At 45.0% G+C, this 27500-nt stretch overlaps 2 protein-coding genes across 5 annotated transcripts in view; both read right to left on the bottom strand.

Annotated features, from left to right (window-relative positions):
- Positions 1–11454: 11454 nt before the first annotated feature.
- tmem174 (transmembrane protein 174) lies at positions 11455–14949 on the bottom strand. Its single transcript, XM_048259492.1, has 2 exons — positions 14226–14949; positions 11455–12126 (listed from the first exon to the last, which is right to left on the bottom strand). Exons 1-2 carry the CDS (start codon positions 14945–14947, stop codon positions 11997–11999), a joined length of 852 nt encoding a protein of 283 aa, XP_048115449.1. The 5' UTR covers positions 14948–14949; the 3' UTR covers positions 11455–11996.
- Positions 14950–23728: 8779 nt separating this feature from the next.
- The window catches only part of fcho2 (FCH and mu domain containing endocytic adaptor 2), a 66244-nt gene continuing 62472 nt past the window's right edge, over positions 23729–27500 (bottom strand). For all 4 annotated transcript variants that reach the window (XM_048258236.1, XM_048258239.1, XM_048258240.1 and 1 more), the window contains one exon: positions 23729–27500. This exon is cut by the window's right edge and continues 297 nt beyond it. The gene's annotated coding sequence lies outside the window, so the exon portion shown is untranslated.

The raw sequence follows: 27500 nt of genomic DNA, 5'->3' as shown, positions 1-27500 counted from the left end.
TTGCAGGTGTGTTCTACGACCTTTGAAAAACATTCTGCACTCCACTAAATTTCAGACACCTGTAGCCCTGCAACCCCTTGTACCTGTCAGAGGATGGACAAGGTTCTTTTAAAGTCTGATGCCACCTGGTGGTGGGAGGCTGTAGTGCACACAGTGGGTATGAGTGTAGTGCATTGGTAGGCATTTCTGACATTCTTCTTAATCATAAGCTTTAAGTAATGTTAGGTGTGTTAAAACACTTATAGTGTAACTATGTGCCTCCACTAATACATACGTAATAGAGAAGAGAAGAAAACAGCTCCAGTAACTGTTGGCCTAATTGAAGAGAGTTATCAAGATACAATCATATTCACTTTAAAACAGGAACAAAAAACGGTTGGAAATTCGAACATTTGCTGCTATATAAGTACATGAAATACACACAACATTACATGTATAATGATAATTGAATTTACGATTCAATTAAATTATGTTGAAAATTCCCCATATATTTGATCAGCCCAACAGAACACGTTTTTTGTGGTTTTTCACTGTTTGTAAACTTTCTCTTGGTAGCCTATCTTTAAGTGGGAGATGGGCTGCGGGCTCCTTGGACTGCAGCCTGGCAGACGAGAGCTTTGTTACTTTCATGTTAAACTGTGGGACACACAGCAGTGGCTCTAAAGGACGATTAAGCTGAGGCTGCTTGTCAAAACATGTAGTGGCTGAAACACATCACCCAAGCGAGTCCTTTATAATTAGACAAATTGTTAAACTGTGGATTAGTGGGGTGGCTTTCTTTGTACCAAAAACATGAACACACACACACACACACACACACACACACACACACACACACACACACACACACACACAATGAAAGAGAGCTTTAACTGGGTGTAATCCCTAAAAACTATGCCCGTCTAAAAGACACACAACACACACAGACACACAGACACACACACACACACACACACACAAAGAAAGGTTTTAAGTTGTAATCTCTCAACACACAGAGAAAAGGGGTGAGGGTTCCAAAACTAGGGGTCACCTCAGCAATGGCAGTGTGTGACTAAGGGTCGCACAAACACACAGATCATCCCCCGTAATTTAGGGGGGGTAATCTGTACAGATTGGCTTTGACTACGGAGATTACGCGTCCAAAGATGAACGCTAACTAAAGGGAGATCACACACACACTCTCACACACATTGCGACCAAACAATAGGGACATGTTAGGAGATGTCTTTATGTCGCTGCTCAAAAATGAGCTCAAACTGGTGAGTGTGTATGTGTATGTGTATGTGTGTGTGTGTGTGTGTGTGTGTGTGTGTGTGTGTGTGTGTGTGTGTGTGTGTGTGTGTGTGTGTAGAGAGAAAGATATAGAGACAGAGAAAGAGGGAGAGAGAGAGGCAGAAAGAGAAATAAGCAGACAAGGGGTGGTACCTCATGAAGAACCCTGTAGCAGTTAGAGTTCAGGATCTCCACATCTGTAAAGGGTAAACTCCAGAACCTTGTGGTTAGCTGCCACTTTAAAGAGAAGAGGGGGGCAGAAAAGAGAGAGAGAGAGAGAGAGAGAGAGAGTGAAAGACAGAGAGAGTGTGTGAGTGAGACGAAGGAAGAAGAGGGCAAGAAAGAGAAAGATAATGAGAAAGAGAGAAAGAGAGAGAGAGAGAGAGAGAGAGCGAGAGAGAAAGAGAGAGAAAGAGAGAGAGAGAGAGAGAGAGAGAGAGAGAGAGAGAGAGAGACGGACAGAAACAGTGAGACAGATGGAATCAGTGAGACGGATAGGAGTGTGAGTAACATCGGCACTGACCACTGGGGTTCGTCCAGTCTAGCTAGAGACCCTGGCCTGCACAGGTCTTTGTGTGTGTGTGTGTGTGTGTGTGTGTGTGTGTGTGTGAGAAAGAGTGTGTGTGATCTCCAGTGAATTCATCTTGAGCATATGTAAACATATGCACACTCATACTCACACATTCACTCACACACACAGACACACACACACACACACACACACACACACACACACACAGACACACACACACACACACACACACACACACACACACACACACACACACACACAGACCACACACAGACATTCAGTTTCACCAAAACCCCTGTGTATCCATTGTTGTCACTCATCCATTCACAACTGAAATCCATATAGAAGTCTAATTGATCTAATTGTTGAAATTGAAATTATACAAAAGTCAGTCACACTCAGTCATTCTTGCATTCTTGTGTGCCTGAATGAGACGACTGCTTGAGAGAAAACGTGTGTGTGTGTGTGTGTGTGTGTGTGAATATTTGGGTGCTGTTTTGTTTGAATCAATATTGGTCATTCCAAAAATAATAATAAAATAATCAAAATGTATGTGTGTGTGTGTATGTGTGTGTGTGTGTGTGTGTGTGTGTGTGTGTGTGTGTGTGTGTGTGTGTGTGTGAATATTTGGGTGCTGTTTTGTTTGAATCAATATTGGTCATTCCAAAAATAATAATAAAATAATCAAAATGTATGTGTGTGTGTGTGTGTGTGTGTGTGTGTGTGTGTGTGTGTGTGTGTGTGTGTGTGTGTGTGAATATTTGGGTGCTGTTTTGTTTGAATCAATATTGGTCATTCCAAAAATAATAATAAAATAATCAAAAAAAATGTGTGTGTGTGTGTGTGTGTGTGTGTGTGTGTGTGTGTGTGTGTGTGTGTGTGTGATGAGATGATGACGGAGATTTCAGGAGAGGAAGGAGGGATGTAAGACACAGAAGCCAACCAATCACAATTGCCAGTCGAGCGGAATCAGGAAGTCCACAACCACCTGTGTGGAGGAGGGAGGCTGATGGGATACACGAGGGGGGAGGTGGGGGGGTTTGGAAGCTTGCGATGGTGTGTGTGTGTGTTGGGGGGGGGGGGGCGGTTTGGAAGCTTGCGATGGTGTGTGTGTGTGTTGAGGGGAGAGGGGTGGTAATGGTGGTTGTGTGTGCGTGTGTGTAGGGGGGTGGTCGATAAGCACTGTCCTGCCAACACATGGCCCAAATCCACTGATCTGATTGGTGGAGGCTGATAGGTGCCAGCGCACAGAGGGGCTGCGTTCTGCCCCATAAACAACCCATATGCACACACACACACACACACACACACACACACACACACACACACACACACACACACACACACACACACACTCTCCGAGCACCAGCCAGGTCTGGGCACCCACAGACTACCAACAAAAAGTGGCCGGCACACACTCTTCTGTAAAATACATCTTTTACAAGGCAACACACACACGCAGACACACATACACAGGCACACATACTGTATATGCCCATAAATGCTGAAATGCATGCGCATGCGCACATACACACACACAAAGACTCATATGCACACACACTCACCCAAACACAACAGTTTAAGGCCCCATGTTTAAGATTGAGAGTGTATGTGTTGGTGTGTGTGTGTATGAGATCTCCCTTTAGTTAGCGTTCATATCTGGGCGTGTAATCTCTGTCGTCAAAGCCAATCTGTAAAGAGATTACCCCCCTAAATTACGGAGGATGATCTGTGGGTTAGCGCCACCCTCGGTCACACATGGACGCACACACACGCACAGTCGCACACACACACACACACACACACACACACACACACACACACACACACACACACACACACACACACACACACACAGCAACACTATATCTGCACCAACAATGAAATATTAAAAAATAATTAAGAAAAAAAAATGAAATTATATTTAAAATTAAATAATAAACATAAAACAATATTGTTGAAATACTTTAAAATACAAAATGCATAATTTAAATAAATGTAATTTGTTATTTTAATTACTGCTGTACAAATATCACACATCACCATATTTAGTCAAAGCCGGAGAGCTGCAGCATTAAGCCGGTGGGCCCAGAGAAGACAGCCAGTGGAATTCAGAATCCTGGAAGATTCTGGAATGTCTGCACATACTGGGAGACTAGACCTTGGGGCTGGTTAGACAGCTTCTTGAAGGAGAGAGGGGGGGACAGGGAGAAGGAAAGAGATAGAGAGAGAGAGAGAGAGAGAGAGAGAGAGAGCGATGGAGCATTGAGGTTGCCCGGCAGACTAGCAGTGCCTTGCCTGGGCTAAGCAGCTGAAGTCTCTTTTGACCGTTCAGTGCCCATAAAGGCCTGCCATCAACAGGCATAATCTCTTAGCTGAGCCCATTGAAAGCTGGGTCTTCGGGGTTAATTCACCCATCACTCCGCGTTTGAATCAACTGCAAACTCACATTGAGATGAAAAGCACAGAGCCCCACGGACGAGCTGCACCATGGGGACCAGTGGGCCTCTTCAGCGAGGCAGATTACTGCATGTTCGTCTGGCCGGACCTCCATGCGGACAGGGAAACTGAAAAGAAAAACAATAATTAGAGATAATTGCTTGTGTCCAAACATGAGCATTAAAGCCCCCCACTCCCCCTTCCCCTTCTCCTCCCTCTCCTCTTTCCACCCCTGTTCCTCTCTCTCTCTCTCTCTCTCTCTCTCTCTCTCTCTCCCTCCCTCTCTCTCTCCTTTCGCAGAACGCAGAGCAACAGAGAGGGACACCCCCCTGTTTTGACAGCTGGGCAGGCGAACATAATTCATGACAGCTGAACTGAAACGTCTTTAAACACGAAGGAGAGGAAGAGAGAGAGAGAGAGAGAGAGAGAGAGAGAGAGCCTGCAAGAGAGGGAGAGAGAGAGAGAAAAGAGGTGAGGAAAGAGAGCAAGACAGAGAGAAATATGTGAAAGAACAGACACAGTAATAGCTGGTGAAGGGGAGTTAAAGCTTCATAAAGCACAAGGAAAAGGAAGAATGAGAGTCCATGGGAGAGAGAGAGAATAAGATAGAGAGACAGAGAGAGAGAAGGAGAGAGAGAAAGAGAGGGAGAGAGGAAGAGGTGGACCTTAAACCATCCGGAAAAAGGGATCAGCATCAAGAGAGCCGGCATGCTCAAAAAGCGAAATATTTTCCCAACAGATCGCTGCAGAACATGGTGTCATGCCAGCTTTGACGCATTGGGTTAATTTGCTGCTCGGCGGCTCTGACCTTTGACCCCCGAGATCGCCAGGGGTCAAAGCGAGCTCCGAATGAGGCAGCCGAAATCATGTCCGTCTGAGGGAGCAGGGTCAAAGGTCATCGCCGAAACTCTCTGCGCGTTGGCCAAAACAGGGACCAGATGTGAAAAGGATACACATCCGAAACAAAAATAACTCCTGATTTTCCACCCTTCTAAAACACACACACACACAGAGTTCGACCCACCACAGGCATGTCACCCAAACTCAATGGAATCATAAAGATCAACATTACACGGACGTTAGTGTGGCATTGACATAAGCTTGGCAGTGCGCCCTATAAATTGCCAACGACAGAAGTTTTCCCTGAAGGCAAATACTAACACAAACAGCGGATTATTTTTCCAAAATATCCCAGCTCCCCACTCTACTGCCCCAAAGAGTCATGGGGTAGGAGGTGGTGCAGGGTGAAGGGGTGGGGGCAGTAGAACAGTGTGATGACAAGAAGGTAGTATAGTTTCAATGTAATTCTAATAGCTTCACAGTGCAAGGCTGCTTCAGATGAATACAATCTCCTGGCACACACACACACACACACACACACACACACACACACACACACACAAAAACACAACTGTGTCTGCCTGATGGGGGCTGGGGGGTAGTGGTGGTTGTGTGTGTGTGTGCTGAGAAAAAGTTATGTACTTTAAGAACACTTACAAACACACACACACAGACACACACACATACACACAGAAGTGCATATATTTTCACATGTGCTGTCTGTGTCACCCACACACATCCAGAGAGAGAGAAGGGGGGGGGGGTCTTTGTTTCATACTCATTAAAGCTCGTAAATCTGACAGAGTTACAGTGCAGAGCCTGTCCTCTGGCACTTTTACTTTCTTTAAACTGCCCACACTAAATCCATCTGAGATAGCCTTCAGCTCTCTCGTTCTCTCGTGGTGTGTGTGTGTGTGTGTGTGTGAGTGTGTGTGTAATACACACATAGTTTTGGGGATGTTTTCGTTGTCGATGGTGGTGTTGGTGTGTGTGTGTATAGCAACAGCAGGCACTGTGAGTATATGAGTGAGAAAAAGACATACGAGAGAGAGAGAGAGAAAGAGAGAAAAAGAGAGAGAAAGAGAAAGAGAGAAAGAGAGAGAGAGAGAGAGAGCTTCTCTCTCCAGCTCTATAATTCAGCTCCTCTGGTGGATGGTGCGTCGGCAGTGGACCACCGTGGAGCCAGATAGCTGTCAGAACCGTTGGGATTGTGCAGCCTCGGCTCAGCTCGGCCCGGCCCATTTTTCCAGACACCGTTTGACATCTGCTAACATCATCCCCGCAGCCATCTGATCCCAATTAAGAGCTGACTGTTTTATTAAAGTCAGAGACACCATCGCACTGTCACTGATACACTTAAACCACAGGACATTCCATTAAAGCACAGATTAGTAGAATTCCGCCATATAAAAAAGACATACGTCAGACACTGCCCCACGGAGCACAGAAATGACACACTCGAAAAGGGATTCGTTGCCATGGAGCTAGTGAATTGACTGACGGAATATTAATTGATATAACGTCGTATTTTACGACTCTACATGCTAGAGGAGGCCCCTGGAAGATGTTTTGCTGTAAAGGTTGTAACATTAAAATTGGTAACTGTAAAATTAAGAGGTTAGACTTACAGGGATCTCCTCATCAGGTTCATATGTTACAGACATCTATGAGTCTGATTGGTAAGACTTACCATAGCAGGGCCAGCTGGGAGACTGATTGGTCAGACTCTCACCACATCAGGGCCAGCTGGGAGACTGATTGGTCAGACTCTCACCACATCAGGGCCAGCTAGGAGTCTGATTGGTCAGATTCTCACCACATCAGGACCAGCTCTGGGCCAGGTGTATCATCAGCCACCATCTTGGTTTAGGCTAAATAGGAAACATTATTTAAATCAAATTACATTTTTAGTTGACAAACATCAGTGCCATCACTACTGAATTAACTTGACTGACTGATATTTTTACTAGTTAAACAAATCTTTCTTGTAAAATGAGACACTGAAACACTAGCTTAGAAAAGTTACTGTGACAAATTACTTGAGGATAACTGCTAAACTTTAATGATTTAAAAGGCAGTAATTTTGTTGAAATCCCAGCTCAAATGAAACAGCCTGGGAGGTGTTTTCCTTCTTGGACTGAATGACTGCAACACCTGCTGACTCTCTGATGCCAGAGAATGAATCTTCTGGAGCGAGGCCATAAAAGTGTGTTGAGGAGGACCCATTGTGGCTCCGGAGGGGACAGTTTCTCATGGCCAATGGCTTTCTCAGGCTGCTGGGTGTGACTGGCCGGCCAAGTCCATCACTGAGAGTAATGGTCCACAGCCGGCTAATAGATTTGCCATACGGCCGATGAAGGCCTCGTGGACGAATCCATCTCAACACTCCCGCAGTCAGAGCTCACACAGTCCAGAGATAGTGGCATTCCCCATGTGAACGTTACAAGCATGTTTGCCTCTGTGTGTGTGTGTGTGTGTGTGTGTGTGTGTGTGTGTGTGTGTGTGTGTGTGTGTGTGTGTGTGTGTGTGTGCGTAAAGCTTTCTGTGTGATATACTGTCTGTAAATGAGTTGTATTTCACAGCAGTCATCCTCACAGTGTTTGGTGTATTTTGTCAGTGAAATGGTGTGTTCTTTAATGTGTGTGTGTGTGTGTGTGTGTTTTAGTATATTTTAATGAAATGGTGTGTTATACAGCATGTGTGTTATACAGTGTGCGTGTGTGTGTGTAGGCCCTATGTGTGTGTATGTGTGGTGACTGAGGAACTGAATGTAAATGCGCTCCAGCACACAACAGAGTCTGAGACTCATTTCCTGTCCGACATATTGATCTCATCACCCTGGGCTTTACTGTCGGATGTGCCCTAAAGAGTTTGTCTCTCTCTCTCTCTCTCTGTGTGTGTGTGTGTGTGTGTGTTTAGAGACTGTACTCACATGTGAGTCAGGGTGTGAGTCAACACACGTTTTCAATGAGGCATAAATAAAACAAAGTTGAACTAGATAGGCTATAGCCTATGCAAAATAGTCCCTTTTGTTTTTCGTGAAGGCACACACCAAACTGAGTGTAGCCTACTCAGTGTATGTATGTGTGTGTGTGTGTGTGTGTGTGTGTGTGTGTGTGTGTGTGTGTGTGTACTGTTACATGCATTGACATGGCAACTCTCATGTGTGTTGATGTGTGGGCTGTCCATACGTCATGCTGTAAATAGACAAGTGTGTGTGTGTGTGTCCTCGTTCCCGACACCCACCCGTTCCTCTCGTTGGGTGGCGGTACCCCTAGCAGGGCGACTTTCACGGCTAACAACAAAAGCTGGGGTAACAGGAAGATAATTTAGATTTGATTGGTTTCACGTGTTTTTCATAAACAACAAAGTCCTCCTCGGCTTTCCTCCATGGCGTTGCCTTGCCCTGCAAACGTGGAAGCCATTTGTCCTTCTCTCTCCCCGTCCTGGGCTTTTGGCGGGGCAATGGAACGCGTCACCCGACGAGCCCACCACAGCGTCGGGATCCTCGCCCTCACTCCGCGTCAGGAACGGATTATTCCTATGACAGCGGGAGGTGCGGGAGGCGGCTAAAAATAGCAACGAGTGATGTCAAGACTAAGATAGAAACGTCATCAAAGAAACATAATTGCTCCTAAATAGGCAGATCCGTTCACAATTCTATTTATTTGACAGTGTGTGTGTGTGTGGTAGTCCTACACGAGAAACCAATAATGCCTTTTTCTACTCACTAATAGGTAAGGTTGAGATGCCAAACTGTAAGGCACCGCACGCATGTCCCCTTCAACACGCATTGACACTCAGTCAGGAGGGGGAACTAGATAAAAAGCAAAAGACCATGGCACGACATACAATCGGCGCTGACCTGAGGAGTCTTGGCCCTGCCTCCGGCGAGGATGACACAGTTTTACTGGGTCGCATTGCGTTCAGAGGGCCACAGTGTTAAAACTAACCTCATATCAACCATCAGTTTTAGATAGCAGTGAGTCGATAGGTATGTTTTAGGCATATTATTATTATTATTATTATTATTATTACATTGAGTCCTGAGGTGTCTGGCAGTCAGGTGTTTACAATAAAAACCCTGCTGTTCTTCATTACCCGTTTCACCCCGTGGCTTCATCATTACAATACAGACCGGCTGAGTTTAGGAAGTACCTTCTAATTAATCGCCTGTCGATACGGCCGCTGTCATGAGAATTGTGGTTAATCGTTGTACGCTTTCTTCTCGTTCTCTCTCTCATTTGGACTTGTTTAAACGTTTGACGTGCTCCGTAATGCCTTCATAAACCGGCGCAAAGGCCGCGCTGTGCTCCTATAATGAGGCTTGTCGGCCACCCGCGCTTTATGGCGCTGTGAAATTAATGGGAGTCACATTGGCCTGCGGTTTCTGCACAAAGGCATGGCGCACCAGTTATAGCATACTGTTTAAAATTGTTTTCGAAATAAAGAATTTGCACTTGTCAACTCCTCTCTTTTTTCGGTGGGAACGTACAGCACACTTTCGAAGTGTATGCCTACTTTCATGTTGTAAGTGGTAAGCTATCCCAGCTAGTCCGTTTCATAAATCAATAAATAACAGTCTATTTGGTCAGTTTCAGCCAAAGGAAACAAACGGTGCTTCGCTCTTAATCGAGATCAGGCAACAGCTTTCAAAACAGACCCCTAAGAAGAAATTTCAATTTCATTAATAAAGCCATATGGTGATTTCCATTAAGGACATACGTTTATTTAGATAAAAGATGGATTAACAGCACAGAGGATAAGAGAAACGGTCGTGCCCGGCTTGACCTATAAAAACTAAATTAACAGTAAAGGTGGACCCTCTAGCCGTGGGTACCTCTCGCCACGCTTCTTTAAATAGTAGCAATTTATTTCATGTCAGCAAATAAACATCGTCTTATCAAATATAAACCATCGATAAGATAATTTATCACAGAACCAAGACAAAAATACACGTTATAGACCAGGGTACTCGGGCTTAAGTACATTATTCATTGGGGGAAGACAGCTGGAATGAATACTTTGATTTTTAACTGCACGCCACAGGAAAAAAAAATACATTTGAATGATTAGCCTAGGCTACATGAGATTTAGACAGTTATAAAACTACATGTGTTAACATAGGCTAGGCTACCCGTCATTATTGGGAAACGTTGTTAGTCAAATTTGGTTTTAAACGCATTTGTTAGGCTATATCAAACTTCCTCAACATATACAAAGAAAGTGCAATAATTAAAACCCGTTTAGCTAATTATTTGGACTCATTCGTAATTCAGAAGCTTTTTCCATCCCTGTCAGCAGCGTGATGACATAAATAAAACAATAACCCATGACGCCTGCTTCTTTGGGGACTTAACTGCGCGAGTGCAACTTTGCAACATTCAAGAGACCGATGACAATGTCTAGCCTATATAGGCGCCTGTCTCCCCTATACCTTGGAGACGTATATCAACCCTCACGATACACCTTGCCTCTTTGAAATTTCCTAACAAATATAATCTGAAATCAGCATTGAACTTTAGTCACATAGTTTTTGGATTGCATTGGCCAAGATGTTTGGAAATGGGCCATAGTGTGCTATACCATTCTAAAGTCATAGAAATGTCAGATGACCTCGATAATATTTTGTAATTGCTTGTTAATTGTCTATATTGTTTCTAAAAACACACACGCACACACATACACGCACACATTTTTAGACATATGATTATGTATGATTAACAAGCAGTAAACCACGTAGGAAGAATATATTTTCTTTATCAAATAGCCTGATTTTAACAATTAGACAGAAAATACACTTTATGGTATAATTGTAGAACAGAATTTTAAATTAAGTTAATCTCATTATGTAATAACATACTTCATAGGCCTATTTAAATAATTCACTGGTCGTTTAAGGCGCACTTTTCTCCTCTTAGTTTTAAAATGTTTTTCTTCTTGCCCAGCTCCCTCTCATCGATTCCCTCACTATTTCCGCCCCCCTGTGGTCTGCGTAACATTTGCGTGCAGCCGGAGCCCGTGTAGCCCATGCCCGGAGGAGTGCACTCTGCCTCGGCCACTCGGCATCTGGGTCCCCGGTGTAGGCTACGTATCTGGAGCGGTGAATTACTATCAGACCACTTCTTATCAAAATAAAGACAAGGTCATTTTTCTTATCACAAATTATCACAGTGTCCACTGTCAGCGTTATTACAGGAAGTTGTTATAAGCTACTGGACGATATTGCTTGACATCTCGGCATTATAGTTAAAAGTGCACTGAGCTAAGATAGCGTTTTTGATGTCAGAAATAAATATGTGTAGCCTGCTATTCTCTCTGTCTCTGAACTTTTATTGTCAGATCTAAAAAAAATGATGCATTAAACGCAATAGATTTTGGAGAGACATTTTAATCACAATTTCTTATATTAATTAATATTTTGGGAATTCTTGTAGTAGGCTATTTGAAATATTTTCATTTCGGGCATCCAAGAACACTATTGCTCCAGACCTTAAAATTGGTGAAAATGCTCCAACACCAACACACATTGCCCCTGTACTAAACCACAGCCATCAGTCTCATTTAAAGTTAATATGCAGCAGTCATTTGTGTTAGTGCTTTCAAACACTCTATTTATAAACTTTCAAACAGTAAAGGAAGCAGTTTGAAGTTCAAAGTGCAGTATGGGTGCCAATGGGCAGTGCCTCAGCCATGGGATTCTTAATCACGGTTGGTATATCATTAGGCAAGGCACTCTGCATGTCAATGAACTTGTGCAACTGCACAGGACCTCACGGTCCACCAGCACACACAAAGGTAAAAATAGTTTGGAGTCACCATTCCTTTGTGGTTGGAGCATATCAAATATACTGCATATATAAATATATATAAAACATACAGTATATTAGTATTCATTTGTTGAGCAAAAAGCTTAGGTGTGATTGTCATTGGGCAGAGATGGGTAGAGATCTTCATAAGCTGGTGGAGAGACACAGTCCAAAGCCTCTTCATCATAAGCCTCATTCTTTTCCTCCTCTTCCTCCTCTCTCCCTGTGGGATTCCTGGAGCACATGAGAGCAACATCAGTACCCAGACACTTCATCAAAGCACAATCACCTGCTACGCCATATGCTATTCAGTTCATACACAGTCACCTGCTACGTCATATGCTATTCAATTCATACACAGTCACCTGCTACGTCATATGCTATTCAATTCATACACAATCACCTGCAACATCATATGCTATTCAATTCATACACAGTCACCTGCAACATCATATGCTATTCAATTCATACACAGTCATCTGCTAATTCATATGCTATTCAATTCATACACAATCACCTGCTAAGCCATAAGCTATTCAATTTATACACAATCACCTGCTAAGTTCAATTCATGCACATCCACTGTCTGGATAGTACATGCTAAATGTACAGTATGGAGATTTCCATGTGGCCCTCATCTGAACTGACTCCCCCTACAATCATTGGCTGAGGCCGGTCCAGTATTAACCAGGAAGTTAAAGATTGCTCTGGAGGAGGATTCTGAGAGCCAGTACAAACACTTTTTAAAAATCGAATAATAATACACCTTAAAGGTACTGTGTGCAACTCGCTTTGTGTATCCCAAAGTGTGAGCACAACAGCCCAACAAATTACAGCCCGCCCTCCCCTGTTGCTGAGATGATTGGCTGGGGTTATTTATGGCTCTGTCTGAGACACTTTTGTTGGCGTCTTTGTTTGCTTGAAAAGTGTAACCAGGGCTTTGTACAAACACCACAGTTTTATTTGGTGCAAACACTCAACAGACAGCTAAAGCACTGATAAAACAAATTGTATCAGAATCACACACTACACCTCTAATGTTTGACAATCACACACTACACCTTTAATGCTGGGCAAGACCTCAAAGTGAAGATGGAACCAGTGATGGCTGTTACATCAGCTACCCCACTATCTCCCAGGACACCATTAAACCTTACGACTACGCACTCACCCATCTCACTCTGAAAGTTATTTTAAAGCAACACCAAAGAACTTTTCCTCTGTCGCACGCACTATTTGTTTATCCAGCACTGGCTTTGGAAATAACAATGTCCACAGACAAGGTAGAATATGTTGCATGATTTTATGAAAGTACGATATATTGCGACATCAGATGCAAGTCACATTTGTAGTTTCTTATGTGTCATTCCATCGAACTACAGATCCGCTACCCGATCTGGCAAACTTACATAGTGCGGTTATAGCCGATAGAGGGCCGCGAAGCAAATGCAGAAGTACCGTTCATCCTGTTACGAGTTGATGAACCACTGAAACGATTTTGGAAACATTATTTTAAGGTAGAAAAAACTCTTTGGTGTTGCTTTCATATAACGCAACATAATATAAGTCATTGAACCTTCGCTGCACTCATTATTGTCAAGAAGCTCAACAGTGACTACTGAACTCCCAAGCTTGATGTATGGCTTAATGTAAGACCTCTATAGGCTATCTGTCCATCCTTAAAAAAATGCACCTTATTTCATGACATAGTTTTTGTCCTGGGGGAGCTGAACACAGTGTCCCAGGCTCCGGTCTCGGTAGCAACGCTGTGCCCCAGCTGGTAAAAACAAGTGTGTGTGTGTGTGAGAAGTTTGTGTTTGAGGAGTGTGTGTTTGAGGAGTGTGTGCTAGAGGAGTGTGTGTTTAAGGAGTGTGTGTTAGAGCAGTGTGTGTTTGAGGAGTGTGTGTTAGAGGAGTGCGTGTTTGAGGAGTGTGTTAGAGCAGTGTGTGATAGAGCAGTGTGTGTTAGAGCAGTGTGTGTTTGAGGAGTGTGTGTTTAAGGAGTGTGTGCTAGAGGAGTGTGTGTTTAAGGAGTGTGTGTTAGAGCAGTGTGTGTTTGAGGAGTGTGTGTTAGAGCAGTGTGTGTTTGAGGAGTGTGTGATAGAGCAGTGTGTGATAGAGCAGTGTGTGTTTGAGGAGTGTGTGATAGAGCAGTGTGTGTTTGAGCAGTGTGTGATAGAGCAGTGTGTGTTTGAGGAGTGTGTGTTTGAGCAGTGTGTGTTTGAGGAGTGTGTGTTTGAGGAGTGTGTTAGAGCAGTGTGTGTTTGAGGAGTGTGATAGAGCAGTGTGTGTTTGAGGAGTGTGTGTTTGAGGAGAGAGTGGGGTGGCAGGTACCTGCTTTCCCGCCGGCTGGACGGGGCGCTGGGCACAAGGCTGGCACTGCGGCTTTGAGCTGGACGCTCTAGCGGGCACACGCTGTAGTACTGCGGCGGACTGTGGGCGGAGCCCTGCGGGAGCTGACCACTGAGGACACCCGGCTCCTGCGTGACAGACGCGTAGGGGGGTGGGATGTACTGGACCACAGTGGCACGGTGCAACGTGATTGGCTGGTTGATGCCCGCGAAGACAAAGGATTGGTTGCGTGACAGCTCGCTGTTGTCCTCGGCTCCTCTGCCGTCACTGCCACCATCGTCCTCCTGCTGACCGCAGGCCAGGCAGGAGATCATCCGGAACTTGCAGATGCTAATAAAGACGAACGTGGCCCCTACCGAGAGCAGCACGGGCCCCAGGAACTGCGTCCACTCGAAAGCGCGGCTCTCCTCGTAATTGATCCAGCCCATGGCCGTGAAGGTCATGCCCACCAGACCCAAGAAGACGCCCGAGAACAGCAGCGTGGCTCCCGTCTTGTCCCGGTCCGACACGCTGCCGTCCAACTGGCCCCGAGGAGGACCGGGCAGCGAGGTCACTACGGTGAAGCCCAGGTCAACAGGGTCTGGCCGACGGCTGGGGCTTGAGTCTGGGCTGGACTGACCCCCACTGGCGTCCGCTTCAATCGCCCCACCAGCCTGTCCTACGGTCATGGCTTTCCACAGGTTCTTCAGTCTGAAGTGTTTCATTGCAGCGGCTCCTTCGTGTTCCCCTCAGGTGTAGTTGGATCAGTAGTGTAGTTGTGGGGGAGGGCGTTTGACCAGACCAGTTCTGCAGGGGATTGAGAAACATTCAGTGTGTCTGCTAAGGTGGCCTGGTTAAATGTTAACTGCAAGTCCTTGGCTGTGTATACCTGCTCAACACTTTCATCAATCATTGTACCTTAAAACTCACTCAAGGCATGAAGGGACATGTGCTTGGTGCTTGGCCAATTGTAATTAGGTCCAGTTTTTTTTATATACCTAAGGCTAAAAGGTTCCAGACGTCTTAGAAGTAAGTAATTTCCAACCCTTGTTCATAAAAGTCTATCAGACTGACCTTCTGACTTTTAAGCTAGGTGCGCTGCAATGGACGCATTTTCAAATATGCAAGGCAAGCCAAATGTTTGGTAAAGCTCAATGGACCGTGTCAGATGAGTAAAACTCAAAATGCGGCGGCGCCTGCGTCAATAATTACCTCTCGTGAGCACACACCGTTCGTTCATGGAGAGTAGGAGAAAGGTGCGCTGGAGCGCGCTGACTGGATTGTGCGATGCCTGTGCGCGCGAGGAGTGCAGGAGGGCAGGCAGGAGAGAGGGAGAGGTACGCACGCACGCAGAGACCATGGAACGCAATCCATCTTGTCAAATATCATTTCACACCGCCGCGTCTCAAGCCGCTCTGTTATACATAACTTATCACCGCGAGCCCACAGTGCAACAGTTAAACAATCGTTCTCGCACGTCAGGCGGAGAGGCTTTTAAAAACACGCCGGGATCACGCAATAACGTGTCACCGAGAGTGCGCGACGGGCTTTGGCTGCGAACAGAGAGAGCCAGAGAGATGAAAAGGCAGGGAGATGTGGAAGGAAGTGCGAGAGGCGAGAGAGGGCGGGAGGTGCCGCCTCACACGCAGACTCAACACTTTTACACGCAGAGCGGAGCAGAGCAGAGCTGGGGAGAACAGCGGCGTCCCTGCCTGATACTACTTTACTTCCATGGCGCGGAATCGCCTGACACAAATTAACAGAGGAAAGTCTGGAGACTGCGCAGTCAAGCCCATCCTCACAGTTAAACACCAGTCCATCTCAGAGTGGTGTTGTACACTTAGCTAGTATTGCCCTTAGGCGTATGTGATGCTATATCTGAGCAGGTAGGCTATATGCATGTGGAATAAATAAACATTAGGGACCCCCCAAATACACACACACATACACTCAAATAAATGACTAAAGCCAGTCCACAATTTTGTCTTGAAAATGTATTATTATTCAAACTGCATGTCATATGTCTACAATTCTGAGTTACCATTGAATCATGTTTATCTATGGCGTAAAACACACCTACTCTCATTGATAATTTATCCTGTAACGCAAACACATCAAGTTGCCAACACGCAGACATGCAAACATGTTTTTATGGCGCATGCTTAAGCAGTCTGCCGGCTTCCCTGGAGACCCGCGCTCGCATGTGTAAAAGCACACGCGGTGTGAATCGCGTGTAGCACGGCCACTGAACAGAGGTGTGGTGCCACTCGCCATTTCAGAGGCACAGGGGAGACAAACAACACACACACGCACACTTGGGGGTGGGGAGCTATATGGACGAATGAGTAAAAACAGGTCCACAAATATTTTTCTACTCACAAACACACCCACGCAACGAATGTGTATGCACTAAAACCCACTCCAGATGCATTAGCCTAGAAAAGTTTGAAGAACAGTGACCCTGTATGCTCAAAAAACAAAGAATGCCAATCACAGTTCAAACAATCACATGTGTGCCCGCCCGCGTGCCACACACACACACACACACACACACACACACACCTGCTGTTTGTAAGCATTCATCCACTGATTCCATCCATGTTGACTGCATGTTTACCATAGAAATAGCAAAACCACATGCCCACACACAAACACAGACAGACACACACACACAGCACATACTGCAAACAGCATTCATGCCAGTGCTCTGCCAAGCTTGGCCACACACACACACACACACACACACACACACACACACACACACACACACACATAACCTGAGATGTGCCAGGCTCCATGACACTGAACAGGGCACCATTAGGCCACTGCATGAGCGTGCCACCATGCCAAGCAGTGTATTGCCAGCCCAGGTCATGCCAAGCTAACTAACACTTCACAGAATCAAGCCACATCCCAACATCTATCACTGTACAGGTTCAAGTCAGGCCAAACTAACCACAAGGGTGCAGCCATGTTCTAGATGATCAACCTGTGCCCACTGTTCTAAAGCATCCAGCTGTACCCACTGTTCTAAAGCACCAGCTGTGCCCACTGTTCTAGAACACCAGCTGTACCCACTGTTCTAAAGCACCAGCTGTGCCCACTGTTCTAAAGCATCCAGCTGTGCCCACTGTTCTAAAGGATAAAGTTGCCAAACTAACCAAAAGGGTGCAGCTGCAAGCCATAACAAACTAACGCAGACTACAGAGGTTAGAGTCAGCTGTTGGTCAAAGCCAATCATGCCATTCTGACCCAAGTCCAGCTAAGTACTGAATAGACGGTGATGAAGCCGTGCCAGGCTAACCTTCCACCGACACCATGGACATGCCCAACACACTTACGGTGCATGTCTTCTGTCTTCTCTTTTAGTAGTCATTTGCGCTCACTTCAAAGTTCTTCTAACTTACTGAGGTGTGACCGGTGTACCTCAAACGTAAGTCCCTTTGGATGAAAGCTAAAAGAATAAAATGGGATGTCATAACACTGCACAGTGCCAGAAAGGGCAGCAACACTTAATCAAGTAATCGATTAGCTGTCAATTATTGAATTAACCATTTAAAACATTTTTTCCACCATTTCCTGACATTTTATTGACCAAACAACTAATCTAAAAAAAAAATAATCAACAGATTTTTGAATTGTAAAAATAATCATTAGTTGCAGCTTTGGGGCCAAGCCAGGATACGCAGTGCCTGCTGGTACTTTGTGTTCGACAGAGCTGTGCCCACTGTTCTAAAACACCACGCTGTGCCGACTGCTCTAGAGCATCAAGCTGCGCCATTAGTTCTAGAGCATCAAGCTGTGGCCATTGTTCTAGCGGATCAACCTGTGCCCACTGTTCTAGAGCACCAGCTGTGCCCACTGTTCTAAAGCACCAGCTGTGGCCACTGTTCTAGAGCATAAAGTTTTGCCCTCTGTTCAAGAGCATCAGGCTTTGCCCACTGTTCTAATACATCAAGCTCTGCCCACTGTTCTAAAGCATCCAGCTGTGTGCCCACTGTTCTAGAAAATAAAGCTTTGCCCTCTGTTCAAGAGCATTAAGCTTTGTCCACTGTTCTAGAGCATCATGCTGTGTCCACTGTTCTATTCTGGAGCATCAAGCTGTGGCCACTATTCTAGAACACAGAGCTGTGCCCACTGTTCTAGAGGGCAGTGCTGTGCCGACTACCAATATACCAGAGCAGTTTTGTTCTGACTGACCCCGTCCTGTCGGAAAGACGGCACCGAGGGAGATGTGAAGGAAATGGACGCCACAGAGAGTGTGTTTAAATGAACAATCCAGCGGTGGAGTCGGACAGACTCTTTCAATTAAGACCAAGTCCAAATATTTATGATGGGAACATTTCCGCAGTGTGTGTCAGTGCATGTGTGCGTTCACAGATAGGGAGCTTTGAGTGGTGGTGGTGGAATCAGTGTTTGTGTGTGTGTGTGTGTGTGTGTGTGTGTGTGTGTGTGTGTGTGAGTGATCAGGGCAATGAATGTTTGTTTACTGGAGTGTGCTTTTTTTTACTGGATGGCTGGGGTGAGTTTACCGCAAGCGTGTCTGTGTTTGTGTTTGCATGACGTATGTATGTGTGTATTCTTATGTATGTATGTATGTGTGCGTGTGTGTGTGTGTGTGTCTGCTTTCTCAACTGCACTGAAATGATGTGCTGAGTTGGGTTGGCTCTGTCCTCCTGGGACCGATGATTCATCGTGTCAAAGGTAACAGCCCCCCACCCCCCCCCCCACTCCTCTCACTCTGATATTCCACTCCTACTCTGACTCTCCTCTTTATCCCGGTTCTCATTTCTCCTGGTTCCCATTTCCTCTGTGTTTGTGCTCATTAGTCCTCTTGACCAAAATCTTGGCTGAAAAAAGATCCCTGCGCCCAGATGCCATATTCTTATTCTTGAAGACAAAGACAAGAGCCCCAGGAGAAGCTCCTTGGTCTCTCCTCTTTAATGGGGACCATGACGACCACATAAAGCGCTTCCTGGTGGGCGGCGGTTTCATGTGAGCTGGAACAAATAAATAAATTAATAAAAAAAATAATAAATAAAAGAAGCAAAGCAGTACCCCTGAGGAAGGGCTCACAGAGAGATGGCGGTGAGCGTGAGGGCGATGGTCCCATTTCAATACTACAGCCAGACCTACACACACACACACACGCAATCACTTTGGTAAACAAAGCAGTTATAAACATGTATATTCAGTCACACACACACACACACACATCAACTTAAACATGTACACACATTCACACACACACATAAATTCATGTGCACACACATATCTCTCTCCCTCACACACACACATCACATGCACACACATCACATGCACACACACACACACCCTCCCCTTCTGCCCCATCTCCATGCTGAGAGTTCAGTACTGCACAAAGACCTGGGTTGCACGCTAACCTTCATGGGGCGTCCTGCCTGCCATCATCGAAAGCCAAGGATGGAGGGGGGGATGTGTGTGTGTGTGTTTGTGTGCATGTGGGGAGGGGGGGGTTGCTTTTATCGGTTCACTGTGGCACGCTCTTTTCCTTCTCTTCCTGTGTCCCTCTTTCTCTCTCCTTTCATTTCTCTCTCTCTCTCTCTCTCTCGGTCTTCCAGTTCATCAGAGCAATTCACTGAGCCCCACCTAATGAAATCATACTCTGGCCTTACCCCCAAGCCACTGCTCAACCAATCAGTGCTGCATAATAACCATGACCACTCACTCATCAGCCAATCATTTCAGAGCAGTGAGCGGCGAAACCCCCCCCCCCTCAGACAGTGCCTGGGCCTTCCTGCTCTGGCCTGCCAATCATCTCACGATCGGGTCTGAGCGAGGGCTTTTAGGAAAGAGACGTGGCGTTTGATGTCGTCTGACATTGTCACTGCAGAAGTGTCACTTGAGAGCCACGGGCGACGGCTGAGTGTTGATCTCATTGTTCCAACACTTCTTTTCGAGAGTACAAACCCTAAACATACCTGCAGGTGTGTGTGTGTGTGTGTGTGTGTGTGTGTGTGTATATGTGTGTGTGTGTGTGTGTGTGTGTGTGTGTGTGTGTGTGTGTGTGTGAATGAGTGAGTGCAAGGGAGTGAGTGAGAGACAGAGAGAAGCAGAGAACCAGAATAATTGGTCTAATGCATGTCAACTGGTCCAATTCATCAAAGCATATAATGCACAGACGCACACACACACACGCCCAGGAAATAAAGCTCTCTGTATGTAACCATGTCTTTTTTTTTCTCCCTCATGTTTGGTAATGGCCTTCTGTCCTTCTGTACTGCGGAGGGCCTCGGGGTGCGCGTGTATGATCCAAACACGGAGACATTTACCTGGAGTCCCGCATTCATGTGAGAGCCACATTAGCCTTAAAGAGCAGCAGACTGCGGGGCTACTGCGACCTGACACACACACACACACACACACACACACACAGTACTCCTTCCTGGCTCATGGGGGTGGGGGGTTGTGTGTGTGGATGTGTGTGTGTGGGAGGGGTCGGGCTAGGCAGAACCTGGGGGAAGGGTGGGTCCAAGAGCATCATGGGAGTTAATGTGTGGTAATTCCCCAATGACCCCCGGCCTGCTGATAAATCACCGATGACGTGCCTCAGTTCACCCAGCACGGAAGGCCATGCTCTCGTTCTCTCCCTCTCTTGCTCTCTCGCTTCGCTCACCTCTCCCCTCTCCTCACGGCTTTCTGCTGAACCATGGCTTCGCTCGCCAGCTCTACTAGAACACGGGGAACGGTATCACCACCGCAGGACACGCAAGATTATTCACACGACTATAATGCACGTCTATAATACACACACACACGCACACAGACACACACGCACACAGACACACAGACACACAGGAGGCAAAAGAATGATGATGAGGGAAAGTAAAGGGGATACAGACAAACAGAGAAACATGAAAATAAAGCAAACAACAAAGAGAAAGAAGAAGAATAGAATGAGTGATACAGGGAGAGAGAGAAGACGAGAATGATGGAGTGATGGTCAGAGAGGGAGAAGGAGACGAGAATGATGGAGTGATGGTGGGAGAGGGAGAAGTCAGACGTCGCCTCAGAGGAGCTGGTCTCTGCTGCCCAAGCTTCTGCAGCTGCCGTGTCACTCAAGACAGCCAATCAGGACGAGCCGTCGCTCTAATACATGTCGGCAGATGGCCAATTGTATCAATGCCAACCCGTAAATGGGTTGGAGAGATGCCACACACACACAAATACACACACTCCACTAGGGTTTAGCGTGGCTTTATGAAAACATGATTTAATTGTTGGCCTTGGTACTTAAATGCACATCGCTAACGTATGGCCAAGCGTCATCATGAGAAGAACAACAAGCATCGTCAAGATGTTTGCAAGGCGTCTTTGTGATGTCACAATAACAGTTTCAAAGATGTCCTGTGACATCATCTTTGTAACACGTTCCATACATAGCAGCTACTACAGAGGGTGGCATTTATAAAGTTTACACACCCAAGCACAACATCTATTTTTTGTAGTCACAGACATGCAATTCCTTTCTTAAAACTGATAATCCATTGTAATTATATGCTACTGACTAATTCAGGAATGCTCCTAATTTGATAATCCAGTTGGACTATGTTGAATGTCTAGTTATTTGAGTAGAGTTGAAAGGTAATTATATCTATTCATTCCGTTTCATTTAACTCATCACACGTGATGAATAAAGCCAGTTAACGTTGGGTCTTCAAAAAAACCTTTGGGGATGCCTACAGGCAACTTTAATTAAATGTTTAGAAAATAAATGTAAAACTATAAAAACAGATTGCAATCCTTAGACAACATAGTATAAATATATTGGCCTAACTATTAGTATAAAATGTTTAAAATCTGTTTCCCTCAAATAACAACAATAACAACAACAGCAACAACAACAATCATAGATTAAGTCTGGCAGCTGTACCCTTTCAAATCCCTAAACCAAACCATGAAATATGACCAATAAGAGAAAGGTACAGAAGAGGTAGGCAGTGGTGGCATTTACCCACCTGCAAAGGCAAACTGTAGGACAGGAGGGGAAGTGACCGAAAGTGTACGAAGAAATCAGAGAAATCGCCACAAGGAAGGTAAGATGGTGCAGCGAAAGAAGGGGGCAACAAAGGACTTGTGTCTGACGTGACCACAGAAGACACACTGACAGCATAGCCGAGTTTTATTTAGGACACAAAATATAAATAAATACAAATAAAACAAAAAATGTCATTCATTAATAAAAGGCACATGTAGAAGAGTGAAAGAACAAGCAGACAGAGTGTAACCTCGTGTCTTCTGCAGCAGCCATAGAGCTGGTCTGTTTGTTCAGATGGTTCTGCTCATGTGAGTGGGGGAGATTGGGCCGGCAGGAGGGGAGGCGGCGGCAGCACCAAATGGACCGTAAACAGAAGTGATGTCGCTCTCCAGTAACTCTCTCCAACCGTCCCTCGGAGTCCCTAAGCAAACAGGGCCGTGACAAGCAGACAGAGAAGAAAGCTACACAGTGCTCACTCAATCGCATGCTAACCTCCCAGACCTCAGAGCGAAAAATGTGTACAGTCTGTTTGAAATGATTCCATACCAACCCCCCACCCCCGACCCAACCGCCTTTGGTCAGTCAGGGAGGAGGTCTGTAGGGGCTAGTGAGAACTACTGCAGCGTTGGCCACAGAAGTGTTGGCGAAAGAAGCCGAGATAGCGTGCTGCCTCAATGCAACTGATCTCCCTCTACTGTGAATTCACATGGAATTACAGAGAGAGAGAGAGAGAGAAGACAGAGAGAGACAAAAGAGAAGAGAGCTGTCTAAGTAATTCAAGCAAAAATATCAGTACTCTTGTTTGTTAGAAAAGAAAAAAAAAACATGGATAAATCAACCACTAAATTGTGCAGCTGCGCTACAAAAACAATAACATCTAAAATGCCCTGTTTTGTTTCAGTTTTAAATCACAAATAGGGGTAAAACAAATACATTAGAAGCTTAACTTCACCTGCTGGGCAGCGTGTTAGCCTGTACAGAGACGGAGAGGCCAACTGTGGCCGTTCAGAAGACCTCAGTCAGTCAGAAACACGAAACGAGGTCCTCCAAGGGTCAGTAGGTAAAATCTCCACACAGTAAAAGGTTTTTTAAGGGGAAAAAATGGGCTGAAGACTGACCGAGGAGCTGCACTCTCTCTTAATGAGCCTGTATGTTGTGTTCTCTGCAGTGTGCATGGGCAGGGACAGAGGGTGTGTGTGTGTGTGTGTGTGTGTGTGTGTGTGTGCGTTGCCTGTGCCTCTCAGCAGGCCCAACTTTTGTCCTTAAAAAGCAAGTTATGCAAGAATGTGTGTGTGTTCATATGACTGTGCTTCAATGTCCACAAAATTATTAGAATTATTATTATTTTAACCTTCCAAGCATCCTGCTAGCATCAAGACATCAAGAATATGAAACATGGAAATAATAAGGCAGCTATCAATTAATTTCAACCACAAAATCACTCATAGTTATGAACAAATGAAATAATGAGGTGACCACACTGTTATGATGTAATTTTAAATTTGTATATATTTATATATTACACATTTATTACAGACAAAATGAAATCAAAGTGAAGACAAAAAGTGGCAGATATATTTGTAAAAATGTACAAGAGAACAAAAATTCATTTATACAGGTTGTCTTTTTTTTTTCGCTTTTCGCTCTTTAACAAACATAAAAACCAGGAGAGACAAAACCAGACGAGAGAGAGAGGGATACCGCAACAGCGACAGAGTGAGTGATTTACAAGAAAAGAAAAATCAAAAAGAAAAAAGAGTTTTCACTGGAGATGTGTGTCAGCAAGAACCAGCTTGCGAAACACACACTGCACATATATTCCATTGTGTGTGGGGATTGTGTACGACACACAGGGAGCAACAACGTCGCTGGAAGCATCTGGACATCACCTGACCCTGACCCTGTACAGATCGCACATCTCAGCTATCCGCAGTCACATTCTCTCTCTCACACACACACACACACACACACACACACAGCTGATATCAGTCTCAGCTCAGTGTCACACACACACACACACAGCTGATATCAGTCTCAGCTCAGTGTCACACACACACACACACACACACACACACAGCTGATATCAGTCTCAGCTCAGTGTCACACACACACACACACACACACACACACCAGCTGACTGACTGACACAAACCCGCTCACCACCAAATCCTTCTGTGGGCTAGCATTGCCTCCACTCAGACTGAAACGCAGACACTTTAAAAACCCATCAGTCTGGGACATCTTTAAAAGCTCCCATTAAAATGGGACCAACAGAACCACAGGCACAGTTGCAGATGCCCTGGAACCAGCACAGCAGTGTCGTGAGTTCAACTTCTCATCGATTTCCTTCTCATTTTTACTACAACAAAACCATGGTGTGAGTTCAATCCATTCACTTCTCATTTTCACTACAACATGGGCTAAACAAAGGGGTCCTTGGGAATATTTAACTGTTAAAAGAGATTCTAACCTCCTTTCAAGAATAAAGGCTTGCTGGATTATCCATACAATGTAGGCTACCCGCCACCCCACGCTTTGCCCAACCATCCACATTCGACAATGGCAAAAAGCTAGAAAACCTTCAAAAAAGCTGACTTTCCCATGCATTTGTGTGTGTCAACATAAATACTCAATGTATGAGTGACTGAGTATGTGTGTGTGTGTGTGTGTGTGTGAGTGTGTGTGTGTGTGTGTGTGTGTGCACTAATCACATAATTCACAAAGCTACTCCCAATTTCAGTTGTGGCACAAGGTCTGGGAAGCTCTTAGAAAGGAGGTCCTCGCATGAGGATAAGGCAAGATGGCCGCCCCAGTTTAGGACCGACCATACTGGTTCTGCTAAAGGCAGAGTTGACCACTTCAGGTTCTGCTGGTGACCAACCAACACCAATGCTACATTACAGACTGACTCCAGACAAGACCAACAACAGGCTCCGCAACAGACCAGGCCTGAGACTGGGACACAGCTCTGAGGAGGAGCGGGATCCTCCGCAGGGTCTCGAATCAGCCAGGAATTATGGGATAGTGCCTATCGCACTCTAGCAGGTCCTCTGCAGTGACTCTGTTCACCAAGTTGTCCCAAACACACAGGGGAAAGCACTCGACTCAAGTCCAGGTATAGAGGCAGTGTTGTCTTCCAAAGAAGGCTAGAAGCTATCATGATAACCAGCCGATATGCTTCTCCCAGATTTCAGCTGAGGACTTCAAGAGGTGTGTTACGTAAACTATTTTTTTAAAAATGTAGATTAAAGGCACTGATTTCAGTGGTGCTATTTTTTGTCTTGTCTTCTGAAATAGTCCACAAGGTTGGTTGGTCTTTTCCCAAACAGCTGACTGAGGAGTCTCAGCTGAGTCTCTCTCCTTCTCTCTTAAGGGCCGTTCACACCAAGATCGATAACTATAACGATAACTATAAACAAATATCATTCTAGCTCATATGAATGACGACGTCCACACATAAGCTATAACTATAATGACATGAAGAACGATATCGTTGGGGATCACTTTCAGAGCAATTTTGAGAACAATAAAAGCTGACAGCCAATCAGAATCCATCAAATTTTAGCCATTATATTCATCTTATCATTAGCCAGTGTGGACGCTTTTAGCGATATAGTTATAGTTGTCATAGCTATAGTTATCATTCCTGGTGTGAATGGCTTCATTGCTCCACATTACAGATTTAAGGGTTGCTGGTGCTTTAGTTTTTCTGTTGTTTTTCTGTCTACAAAAAGGCTATGGGGGTGTTCAACTGTTACAGTACACGGCTATATGTACAAGTGTTTCCGTCCATCCATTTCTGATACAAGCATTCACATCAAAGCTTCTCTCTTTGCGTTGGAGCGGTCTATTTGCAGCTTCCTTTCCTTATCCTCCTCCTCTCTTTTCTATATCTCTCTCTCTCTCTCTCTCTCTCTCTCTCTCTCTCCTTCATCTTCTCATCGTTCCTTTTCAAGAGTGACCCAGTGAGTTAAGGATGGGGAGGTGTATCAGGTGGGCGCAGGTGAGTGAGCTCAGGTGTTCACAGAGCGAGTCTCTGTGTCTTGGCACTTGGGACTTGGAGAACGGTGAAATGATCAGACCAACCTAAGTGGCCCTAGCACCTAACACACAACTCCAGCACAGGAAACACAAGACAGCCCTGTGGTGAAAGGGGTTCTAGGTAAATCAGAAGAATAGCACAACTGTTTGTGACAGTATGTACTGTTCAGAACAAAGACAGGAGTCAACATTTTCCCTTCAACATCCAAGAAAATACGAACAGGGTACTTGCACATCAAAGAAGCAAAGACAGAGCGACACAGAGGGGGAAATGGCAGAAAGACAGGTTGGAAAAAAAGAAAACAAAAAGAGAAAATTAATGTGCTTCTTTCTCTGCTGTGCTTAGCTGTATAAAAGGTGTAGCGTAGAAAGGGGGTCTTTATCAAAAAGTGTTGTAGGTGTAGAAAAGAGGCACTGGGGTCAGTGATGTGGGTTGTTTTTGCTTGGTTTTGTACTGACACAACCCAGATGGCAACTACAGAACTGGGCCACAGCTGGACCAAACGTGGGCCTTATGTGGCCCGGGTCCGTTGCTATCGGGTGAGAGCCCTTCACTGGAGAAACCCAGTTCACTGCCCAAAGCTTCTACCTGCATTGCACATGGTGGTGGGTGGTGATGACACAAGAGAGATATGAAAAACAGACAAAACAAACAAACAAACAAACAAAAAGTTCTGTAGTTCATTAGATTCTGATAGGTGCAGCTATGCGCTGCAAGCCCTCTTTAGTTTCCATGACAATGCACCTCTGGTGTGTTCTATGAAAGACTGTGGCCATGGGAAACAGTCATAGACAAAACAGGAAGTTTTTCCAAAGACAGGAAGTAGCAAACACATGTATCGAAAGAGCACAAAGTGGTGTTTGTTTAAGAAACATGATTTAAATCCTGTCCTGTTTATAAATTCACCTCACCAGGTCCTGTGAAACTCAACTTTCATAGACACAAACAGAAACAAACATTTTCTATCAAAATGGCCGGAACGATTGTTAGTGCAGTATTTTTTTTTTTTTTGTTTGCTTTCTTTTCAACGATATGCAGTACATTTACATTGATTCATATTACACTTATTTGTTAACTATACATATCAAAACAAGCCCTACCATTTTGACTTTATAAAAGCCCAAGTAGATCACAGAAAGTATTAAAGATTTTTTTCTCTTTTGTTTTTGAATTATTAAAATTTCCTGACATTCTATCTTTTCTTTAATGCTTTATCTCC

This window comes from Alosa alosa, chromosome 12, assembly GCF_017589495.1.
Source record: "Alosa alosa isolate M-15738 ecotype Scorff River chromosome 12, AALO_Geno_1.1, whole genome shotgun sequence".
NCBI classification, from domain to species: domain Eukaryota; kingdom Metazoa; phylum Chordata; class Actinopteri; order Clupeiformes; family Clupeidae; genus Alosa; species Alosa alosa.
Note: the sequence above shows the minus strand (reverse complement) of the source record. Positions and strands in the feature narration are given on the sequence as shown.